The sequence below is a fragment of the Lactuca virosa genome, chromosome 6, assembly GCF_052849685.1.
Source record: "Lactuca virosa cultivar CGN04683 chromosome 6, Lactuca_virosa_CGN04683_v6, whole genome shotgun sequence".
In the NCBI taxonomy this organism is placed as follows: domain Eukaryota; kingdom Viridiplantae; phylum Streptophyta; class Magnoliopsida; order Asterales; family Asteraceae; genus Lactuca; species Lactuca virosa.
In genome coordinates, this window is record NC_136431.1 from 121,030,497 (window position 1) to 121,042,219 (window position 11,723).

Here is an 11,723-nt window from a genome sequence, read left to right on the forward strand (position 1 = left end):
TCTCTCCTCTCTCCCATATTCATCCTTTCACCTAGTGTGTTTGTGAGCCATTAGAGGTACTACACTTGTGGTACTTGCTTTCAAGAGCTAAGGAAATTCAAGGAACTAGTTGTTATTACTACATAACAACAAAAGGTATGTATTCTATTCTCCTATGTCAATTTCGAAAATAGTAGATGCATGCTAGGGTTCTTTTGTGTTCATAAAGTTGTATAACTAATAGTGAAAACATAGATCCAACTCTAGGGTTGCATGCACACATAGGATTGTTTGTATAAAACCCATCAACTGTAACCCTTTCCGTTAATAAAATTTATTTTATTATTAAAATTGTCCGTTAACTTTTAAGTTAAATAATTCATCTAGGGTTATTGTCATAATTTCCTACGTGTAGGAAATCAATAAAATCACATATAATACCCTCGATAATCCTTTGGAAAAATTTCTAATTTACGACTAAGTCGGGTTACGGTCATTTAATCGGGTAAAATCTTAAACTTCGTTTAACGTCAGGATTGGGTGTGTCCCCACCTAACCGTGGACTCAATCCCATATAAGGGTTGAGTGGACTCCATTTGAGTCTTTTCCCACCTTAGAACTTTCTCTCTCTACACTCTCTCTCTAAAAATCGGATTTTTGCTCAAGAATCACTCATTCAAGCTCCAAAATCGTAAGTAATCCTTCCTAGCTTGTTGTTTAACTTAACATGCATGCAAATCTGTGGGTTAAACTCTCCAAAGGACCCAAAAACTTGTGTTTACGGTTTGGGAACACCTCCCAAAACCGTAAACTCCCAAAAGGGGGTTTTGAAGCCCCAAAACCCTTCCAAACCTCTTCTAGTGTTTAGCTATGGCTTAGAAACTTGCATGCATGAACTTAGAACCCCAAGATCATGACTTTTTGGGGGTAAACATGAGTTTACGGTCCATGAACATTCATGAACCGTAAAAACCCCAAAATGGGGTTTTGATGCCCCAAACCCTCTTCAATGCTTGGCTAATGACCTAGAAACTTGCTGGAATGATCTTAGAACCCTAAAACATGGATTGAATGGTGCAAACATGAGTTTACAGTTTGGGAAGGTCTCCCAAAACCGTAAACACCTCCAAAGGGTGTTTAAGTGCCCTTAACACCTTGTATGGCTTACATTTGGGTCTAGAACCTTGCATGCATGACCTACAACCACCAAAACACATGAAAAATGGACACACATGAGTTTACGGCCGTAAACCCATGTGTTTACGACCGTAAACTCCCCAAGGAGTGGTTCAGAAACCGTAAACTCCATAAAGGGTCCATTCCAAGCCCCAAACACTTCCTAAGCCCTTGAATCAACCCTAGAACCCTTCCTTGTGAAGCATGAGACCTTGAAACATCCAAATGCACCATTCCCATGAGTTTACGGCCGTAAACTCATGGGGGATATGGTCTTTGGACCGTAAACACCCCTAAGGGCTTACGCTTGAAAAGTAAACTCCATATCAAGGCCCAACACTCCTTAGATGCAACCCGAATCATTCCTAACACTTGAAATAAAGTGTTTTCGCGCCTCGGGTGTATTATCTTACTTAATTAGTAATTCAATGTCTAATTAGATACACTTGTGTATATCCTCATGTTACATAGGATCCTCGCGCGTGTTTAAGCTCTAAATTGACACTTAGCATCCTATCCGGCACATTTCTCGTCTGGTGAGTTCATACCCCTACACTTTTCCGAGTTTTTCATGTTTTTCAGGGGGGGAATACAAGCAAATCATAAAGGTTTTTGTAAACTTAAAAACTGATGTAATTATACGATTTTCTGTCAAACTTTAGATACTGTATCCCTTTTGTAACATGCGGAGCATAGGGGACGTTTTCTAAATATAATTACATAGTTTTCAGAACAGCGTGAAAACTTCTCAAACCATTCAAATTATTATGGGAATAATTTGGGATCTTTATTACTTGTTTTACGGATTCAGATTTCATGCAAAGTCAATATACATAAACTATGTCTGATTTAGTTTATCCATGTTAAACCTAGAGTATCATGCTAAATAATTACTTTGTATGTAATTATTTATACTCTACTTTGTTCCAAACGATTTCGAAATTTGATGACGACCAGTTATCCCGTGATTTAGTTAATACTAACTTGTGAGACTTATCTTCGATATACCCTTCGGGTTACCAGTAAATCCTCTCCGGAAGTATAACTAGAGTCTCCTGGAGGGAGAACGTGAAATTTGTGGATAGATCTATTCGGGACTGACAATCCCACACCTAAACTGCTAGCTACAGTTAGGCGGGCACGCCTGGGGTGACAAATTTTGAAAATCGATCGACGCCTGAAAAACGTCAAAGAGGTCACGGGTCAAATCAGTATGGTTATACGACTCACAATACGTACTAAATTAACTAACTCTATTCACAGATTTCTTTCTTTCATCTATAGTTTTATGTATTAAAACTACCTACTTTCGTACTGGAGGGGAATTCCAGGATCCTAACTTATGGTTTTCTTAACTTATTGATGATTAGACAAGGTTTTTCTCGTTCTATGGAAACCAACTTACATGTTAGAAAATATGGGATTTTCTGGGAAAACATGCTTATGTAATTCATAACTCAGTAACAATGGTTTTCGATATAACAACAATCTTTATTAAAGGAAATGAATTATTTATCACAAGATTAAATAACCGGTTTTCCTTACAAAACATGCTTATGAACTCACCAGCTTTATGCTGATATTTTAAAACTGCTTGTATTCTCAGGTTCTCGTTAGACAGGTATCCCGTACTTTTGGAGAAGACGGAGTGTATAGAAGTCTCGTCTTTACTTTTGATATACTGATGTATATAAACTATGTATTTCTCCATTCTCAAACGAATGTAACTTTTCTTATGTAATGTAATGGTTGTGCTTACTATGATTACTATGTTCAATGGTTGTGATACTACGTATGACGTCCTCCGCCTCGGAACGATTCCGCCGCCGGTTTCGGGGTGTGACAATACTCATTATGTATATCCAACATATCATTCAAACAATCCACAACATCTACAAATAAAACCAGATCACCTTCACTACAGAAAAAACAAAGTCTATTAGAAAGCTCATTGTCAGTGTCACACATATATAACGGCAAAAAATGGGGATGATCACTATCATGCGGACACAACGATCCAATCCAATGGGAAATCTAACCAGACACCTTGAACACATAAGGTCCACAACCTTTATTGATTGCCTCATCCGGTTTTACACTTTTGCACCGGATGATGTCATAAAAACATGGAGTTGTATTCCCTTATATTATGCATAAACTGATAATTCTCAAAGAACTGGGAAACCACATTAAGTGGAGCAAGAGGATATGGAAGACAACAAAATATGATTTAGAACACTTGGTATAACGTGGATGATTTGCCCAAGATAAATACAACACCCTCTCATGAAACCAAAAAACGCTCCACAAAATTCACAGACATAGGAACAATTATCAAAATCGTAATACATGGGTAATACAAATACGTCTACAAAAAATGATTTTATTCGTGAACGACGAGACGCTATTGCACCAGAAGTAGAACCGCTTTTACGTTTATTGGGAATTATTGTACGAAAAACAAAAGAAACATCATTCACAACACAAGCTGAAAATCATAAGAACAACTAAAGACGAATAGAAACCATAAATAACATACCTAAGTTCTAAATCCAAACAGATGCCTGCTTACGAGAAGAACGTCTTGCGTTGTTGGTTAGCCGAAGAGACAATAGAGCGATAAACCCCAAAAAGTTGGAAATGAAGAAAAAGGAGAACAACGGATCCAAAATTAACCCTAAATAGTACCTGGACGAAAAACAACAAAATCGGCTCCAAGCCAACCAATAAATAGAAGTCTCCAACCCATTCAAAAGATGCAAAAACGGACACCGTCCATAAATAACATAGTTATTAATATATTAATATGATACGATATTGTAAAAAAACAAAATTAGTAAAAGTTTTATTTAACTATTTTTTTTCTCTTGATCTGGAGTTAAATATGGCAAATCAAACTTGCAGTGCCAAAATTGTCAAAAGCAAAAGTTCAAGGGGAGTATAGAATAAAATCGGGCCTAGATTACTCTGTACTTTGCCCCTCCCCAAAGAAATCGAACCAAAAACACGTATCAAAACTCTTCTCCGGTATCCAAAACCCTAACCTTGGATCCAGACCTCTTCGTCTCCATTTGATATAATCGAACTAATTCGACGGTGACTGTGTGTTAATACTGGTCGGTGTAACAATGGCGGCGACTATGGTGAGCTCGGCAGGCGGTCTTTTGGCGATGCTTAACGAGCCGCATCCGTCTCTCAAGCTTCATGCTCTCTCAAATCTTAACGCCTTTGTTGACTACTTCTGGCCTGAGATCTCAACTAGCGTTCCAATCATGTAAATATCACAATCCTTGTCATCGATTATGTAATTTTGATACTTTTGTTCTTTTTTTTAGTCTTTGAGTAGAGATTTGTAGCCGATTGGTTTCCCGCCTGTGTTAAGAGTATGAAAAATGGATTTTATGTTTTGTTATATGCTTGGAGCTTGTTAAATTTACAACCTGAAGTCAATTTAAATCGACTTTAGGAAGAGTTTTGTTTTAATATAATGTTCTATTTTCGCTAAGAGAGGGATCATTAAGTCTAAATTTCTAGTTCGTCTTGAGTTATGCAAGTTCATCCCAAGTTAGTTCTAAAAGCCTTTCGTATTTGTTTAGAGTCATATGTTTGATAAGCATTTGCCATTATAATCCTATATCACATGGAATTTGGATGTAGAAGACAAAAATGCCTTTTCCAGGCCTATGTGTTATGGAGATTGGATGTTGGTCATGGAACAAAGGGGTCTCCATATTTTTTTGTCAATATATCAGTTTTTTTCCAGGAAAACTTTAGTATAGCTTAGTAGCTGAAATTTATAATGGAGCCAAGGCCATCTGTAGCTAGGTAAAATAAAGAACTGAAGACAACAGTGGAAAGTATACAAATAATGTAGAAGTCTTGTTGAAGAATCAAGAAAGCAAGTTGAAGCAATAACTTAGTTTATTGAAGTACTTAGTAGGAGCAATTTTGTTAATCACTATCTGAAATCAGTTTATTTTTATTGAGTAATCTTTTCAAAGAAATCAAGCGAATGGAAAAGGTGAAGTGGTATTGGAGGGTGATAAATATGGTTATGTCACTGAAAATTCAAGAAAAGAGACCATTAACCACACTTCGTCTAAAATCTAGTTAGCATCTCCTCATAAAAGAAGTGAAACTTGAGCTTTCTAGGTCCTTTAATGCCATGTATTTTTCAAGTTCCTTTGATCTACCCTCCATTTTGCTCTTTTGTTTAATTCCATTAGAAATATATTAATGTAGTTTTCTCGAATGGATTCATTGACATGTTTACCCTTTTTATATTCAGAGAGAGTTTATATGAAGACGAAGAGTTCGATCAAAGACAATTGGCTGCTTTACTTGTTTCAAAGGTTTGACCTATTTTCATTTTCCTCTGCCATAATATTGCTACTAAGTTTTTTATAAAGATGAATATTTATATCTTTCGGCTTAAAGAAAATAATGCTTTCCAATGCTTTTGAAAAACCTGTATGATATATTTTGCTCCCTTATATCTAAGCCTCATGAATGGACATATAATGTGATTGTTTTTTTTTATGTCAAAAGTAAAACATCTCTTGCCCTCTCTTGTGTAGGTTTTCTATTACTTGGGAGAGCTTAATGACTCACTATCATATGCCCTTGGAGCTGGCAGTTTATTTGATGTTTCTGAGGACTCAGATTATGTTCATACTCTTCTTGGTAAGTGGTGTCTTGTGACAACTGACAACAATTTTTATTCCTTGAAAATGCCATTGACTGCTTTGACTTTTTATTTTCTCAGCCAAAGCTATTGATGAGTATGCAACTTTGAGGACCAAAGCAGCAGAATCAAAGGAGGATGCTTCAGATGTAGACCCCAGGCTTGAAGCAATAGTTGAAAGAATGCTTGATAAGTATGTATGCTTTTACTTCTTGCTTTAATTTAACAGGTTCCCTAGTCTTACCTTTTCTTTTCACTCTGTAATTTTTGAAGGTGTATTACTGATGGAAAATATCAACAAGCAATTGGAATGGCAATTGAATGCCGAAGGTTGGATAAACTTAAGGAAGCAATCACAAACAGTGATAATGTTCATGCCACTTTGGCATATTGCATGAATGTTTCCCATGCATTTGTCAATCGCAGAGAATATAGGCGTGAGGTAAATCCCTAAATCCCAAACCCTAATTTATCCCTACCACATGTTTTTATTTACACATTTGACACATGAATACATGATGGAATATGATCAGGTGCTTCTTCTTCTTGTCAAAGTATATCAAGATCTTGCATCCCCAGATTACTTAAACATTTGCCAGTGCCTTATGTTTCTTGATCAACCGGAAGGTGTTGCAAACATACTAGAAAAACTTCTAAGATCTGAAAACAAGGATGATGCAATGATGGCTTTTCAAATTGCTTTTGATCTCATTGAAAATGAACATCAAGCTTTTCTTTTGAGTGTAAGGGATCGCCTCTCAAGTCCCAAACTAAAACCTGAACAGCCTGTAGTCACTGAGACAGATGCTGCTCAAGGAGAGGACACTCAAATGGCTGATGAAACCACCCAAGCTCCTCCTACCCCTAGTGTACCTGAAACAGATCCATCTGAAGTAACATATGCTGAAAGGTTGACCAAAATGAAAGGAATCTTGTCTGGTGAAACTTCAATTCAGTTGACTCTCCAGTTTTTATACAGTCACAACAAGTGAGTAACCTTTCCCCTTTCCCCTTTTCTCATATTATATTATTATCTATATCTATTAATCTATTATATCGGTTTCTTGTCTCATTTCTTATGTTTTTTTGAATAGGTCGGATCTTCTTATTCTCAAGACAATAAAGCAATCGATTGAGATGAGAAACAGTGTTTGCCACAGTGCAACTATATATGCTAATGCACTTATGCATGCTGGAACAACAGTAGATACATTCTTGAGGGAGAATCTGGTAATTTCACTATATCATATCTACATACTTCACTCATTTTACTACTATAATAGCAATGTATGTACATTTTCTTTACACATATTAGTAACTGACTTACAAATCTTTACTCATAATAGCAACAGTGCAATCCCTAAAAAGAACATTCGTTGCTTATATTTGTAGCAAGATTTATGAGCAATTTGTAAATGTTTTATGTTTGGATACAATTTCAGGATTGGCTAAGCAGGGCGACAAATTGGGCTAAGTTCAGTGCGACAGCTGGACTAGGTGTGATTCATGGAGGCCATTTACAACAAGGAAGATCACTAATGGCACCTTACCTTCCACAAAGTGGGGCGGGTGGTGGTGGTGGAGGTGGTAGTCCCTATTCAGAAGGAGGTGCACTTTATGCTCTCGGTTTAATCCATGCAAACCATGGAGAAGGCATCAAACAGTTCCTACGTGACAGCCTTAGGAGTACTAATGTTGAAGTTGTCCAGCATGGCGCTTGTTTAGGCCTAGGGTTAGCAGCTTTAGGGACAGCAGATGAAGACATTTATGATGAAATAAAAAGCGTCCTCTACACAGACAGTGCTGTTGCAGGTGAAGCTGCAGGTATCAGCATGGGGTTGTTGATGGTGGGGACCGCTAGTGAGAAGGCGGCTGAGATGCTTGTGTATGCTCATGAGACACAACATGAAAAGATCATAAGGTGAATTAAGAATTTAGTCAATTTACAATTAAGACGTTTTAATAATATGTTAAATAGTAGTTATGACATGATTTTGGATTTGTTTAATGTTAGGGGGTTGGCTTTGGGGATTGCGCTTACTGTTTATGGAAGGGAGGAGGAAGCGGATACTTTGATTGAACAGATGACTCGTGATCAGGATCCGATATTGAGGTATGGAGGAATGTATGCGTTGGCATTGGCGTATAGTGGGACAGCAAATAATAAGGCTATTAGACAGTTATTGCATTTTGCTGTATCGGATGTCAGTGATGATGTTAGAAGGACTGCTGTTTTAGCTCTTGGCTTTGTTTTGTACTCTGAACCTGAACAGGTTGGATTCCCTTTTTCTCTCTCTATACTTTGTTCAAGCCAAATTTGATTGTTTCCTATATGGAACTTTAAGGGCAGTGTTTTGAGTCTTGGATGGAATTGGAAGTTTAGATTTCATTCAAAGTATATGGAATCTAATCAGATTTCTTCAAGTTCTCTACTTGATGGATTTCACTGTTCATAGGGTGAATGGAAGGAAGTCGATTTTATTTTTCCTTTTTTTTTATTAAAAGACCAAAATACCCTTGAAATGAATAAAAGTTAAGTGAATAAGTGCAGCCTTCTTTTATGAGTCTGTCTATGTTATTTGTGTGGCTTCGATTTAAAAAATTATTGAATTCCATTTCATTTTCTAACAGATTACAATTCTTTCAAGGGTGTTTGGTTTGCAGAATGTTTTTGGAAATAATAAGATCTTTTAAAGGAATTTGGTTTGCTAGAAATAGAACTAAATTTAGTAATTAAAAAAAAAAACTAAATAGTCTGGTGGAATTCAGTTGTAATTAATTTTGTAGTTTTTATTTATTTCAATATCTATAACAGGGAAATTGGTCTTTTAATAAAAATAAAGAATGGAGTATAATTCCTTCCACCCACCTTTAAGAATAGTGAAATTCCTCCTAAATTCTATTCTGTTGATGGATGGAATTTGAGATTCCATTTCATATAAAACTAAAGTTGGTATTTTTTGCTTCAGACTCCACGTATCGTCTCCCTGCTGTCGGAATCTTACAACCCACATGTCCGCTACGGGGCAGCCATGGCTGTTGGCATTTCCTGTGCTGGCACTGGTCTAAGTGAGGCCATATCTCTGCTAGAACCTCTCACATCAGATGTGGTTGACTTTGTGCGCCAAGGTGCTCTCATTGCAATGGCAATGGTAATGATCCAAATCAGTGAAGCCAGTGACTCCCGTGTAGGGGCATTCAGGTAATTTCATCTTTTTTTTTTGTTTTCCCAAAAATCATATTCTTAATTCTCATGTAAACTTTTTAAAAACAGACGCCAACTGGAAAAGATCATTCTGGACAAACACGAAGACACAATGAGCAAAATGGGTGCTATTTTGGCCTCCGGAATCCTGGATGCCGGAGGTAGAAACGTGACAATCAAGTTACTTTCCAAGACAAAACACGACAAAATCACTGCAGTTGTTGGGCTTGCTGTTTTCAGCCAGTTTTGGTACTGGTACCCTTTGATCTACTTCATTAGCTTAGCCTTCTCCCCTACTGCTTTAATTGGGCTCAACTATGACTTGAAAGTCCCACGATTTGATTTCTTGTCACATGCCAAACCCTCCTTGTTTGAGTACCCTCGCCCCACAACTGTACCTACTGCCACGTCAGCGGTCAAACTCCCGACTGCTGTTTTGTCCACCTCAGCAAGAGCCAAGGCTAGAGCTAGCAAAAAGGAGGCTGAAAAAGCTAATGCTGACAAGTTATCTGCTGCTGAATCTTCGGGGAAAGGAAAAGCTTCCGCTGAAAAGGATGCTGATTCAATGCAGGTGTGTATTTAATATTTATTTTATTAGGACGTAATAAAATAATAAATTAATCCTATATTTTTGACTCAATAAAGTCTTATAAAAAGTTGGTATGTAAGATTGCAAACTATAGGGACCAGTTACTCATTTCCTGCAAATTAGAAAGTTCATGGACCAAAAGTGTAATTTTGGAAAATTAAAACTACAGGGACCAGAAATGAAATTCATGCAAACTAAAAACTTCATGGACCAAAAATGTAGTTCTGGAAATTTAAAACTATAAAAGTGTCTTGTTTATTTCCTTGGAAATTAAAAAATAATTGGACCAAAAGTGAAATTCTGGAAATTGAAAACTACAGGGACGAAATGTAATTTATGGAAATTGAAAACTACAGGGACTAAAAGTGTCATTTGGTTATTTTTTGCAATTTAACAGGTGGATGGTGCTGGTGCTGGTGCGGAGAAGGAGAAAGAGAAGAAGGCTGAACCAGAAGCAACTTTTGAGATCCTAACAAACCCAGCAAGAGTAGTCCCTGCTCAAGAGAAATTCATTAAGTTTTTAGAAGACAGTAGATATGCTCCGGTGAAAGCAGCTGCATCTGGTTTTGTACTTTTGAAGGACCTTCGCCCAACCGAACCAGAAGTCTTGGCTCTAACCGATGCACCGACATCGACCGCATCAACCGCTGCGGGTGCACCGGCAACCGCACAACCGGGCGCAGCCATGGTTGTGGATGATGAACCGCAACCACCCCAACCTTTTGAATACAGCACGTGATGATGATATGATGTTTAGTTGGTTTGTTTGTTTGTGACTTATTGGAACTAATGTAGACGTATTTTGTGTTTGTTTTGTTTTAAGATTTTTCATATATATTTTTTTTCTCCAAGAATTTGACATTTGACATTTATCTTTATATAGATTTTATTCTCTGGGTATGGCATTTGGAAAGCAGTATGGTTTTTGTTTGATTTTTTTTTGAAAACCACTGATAATTTGAATTTACATATAGCTAAGCTATTCACTAAAAACCACCACTACAAATAATTATTATGACTACACCTTTCACAACCCGCTGACTGATAATTATTATGAAGATATTAAACTCTGCAATAATCAGAAGATTATGGCAAAGTCATTACATGTATTTAATCAACACTACAAATATTACAAGCGAGACAAATTTACTAACCCTCCTAACAATTTTCCAAGATTGGACCTTCGAAATCTTCTCCCGTCCTGCGAAAGTACTGCTATTTTTTTTGTAGGCCATTTCACAGGTGTCACCCTTTAATAGGGTGCGAGCTTGTCTATTTTAAACATTCGTATTTAACATTTTGTTAACACGTTTAGTATACGAGTCTGACAACTAAACATATAATTTTAATTTATTTGTTTTGCATGTATTTTTCCTCATAATTTTTACTTATTTCAGATTTCAAATTCAAATAAACTTTCCGTTTGATCATTCGTATTTAACATTTTGTTTTAATCAACCCGTATAGTATTATAGGTCTCACAACTAGTATGTTAATATAAAATTGATTTACTACGTTAGTATGTTAGTTATCTTTTAATGTAAAATTGATTTTACTACGTTCATATGTTATGTTTTTTAACTAAATGTTGGATGTTTTTTTTGAATGGCTGAAAGATTTATATAAAAAGAAGTTAGTGCAAAGCTAACAAAGAATTACATCGAATATGATTTAAATTCCAAGATATTTTGCTAATGCTAATTTTTTTATTTCTATCCACAATCCAATCATAAGAACGTCAGTCTATTAATCAACTTTTTTTTGGAAATGGCCATAAATTATATTAGAACCCCAGCCGAGCAAGAAGCTAAGCAGAGGCAAAATAGGAAACAAACAAACGTAAAAAGAGTTAATTACAACACAGAAAAAGGAAAGGAACTCCACTCATCCCAATTATATCTAACTCCAGAACCTCTATGCTTAATTCAAAGAAACGTCATTGACTTGATGTATTCCACATTTCCACTCCACTGTTTGGTGTTATGAATTTGCCTTGAAATATCCCGTCGTTCCTGAATTTCCAAATCCCCCAGAGTAGACCATAACATGTAACAATGAATCTTCTTTTCTTCGGACACCTTCCCCAATTG

At 36.5% G+C, this 11,723-nt stretch overlaps 1 protein-coding gene across 1 annotated transcript; it reads left to right on the forward strand.

Annotated features, from left to right (window-relative positions):
* The first annotated feature begins 4,128 nt into the window (after window positions 1-4,128).
* LOC145122172 (26S proteasome non-ATPase regulatory subunit 1 homolog B-like) lies at window positions 4,129-10,533 on the forward strand. The gene is made up of 12 exons (XM_079057820.1): window positions 4,129-4,429; window positions 5,444-5,507; window positions 5,733-5,838; window positions 5,921-6,032; window positions 6,113-6,281; window positions 6,373-6,827; window positions 6,934-7,069; window positions 7,282-7,760; window positions 7,854-8,112; window positions 8,809-9,041; window positions 9,114-9,615; window positions 10,031-10,533. The coding sequence occupies exons 1-12, from the start codon at window positions 4,284-4,286 to the stop codon at window positions 10,370-10,372; spliced, it is 3,003 nt and encodes a 1,000-aa protein (XP_078913946.1). The 5' UTR covers window positions 4,129-4,283; the 3' UTR covers window positions 10,373-10,533.
* The last annotated feature ends 1,190 nt before the right edge of the window (window positions 10,534-11,723 follow it).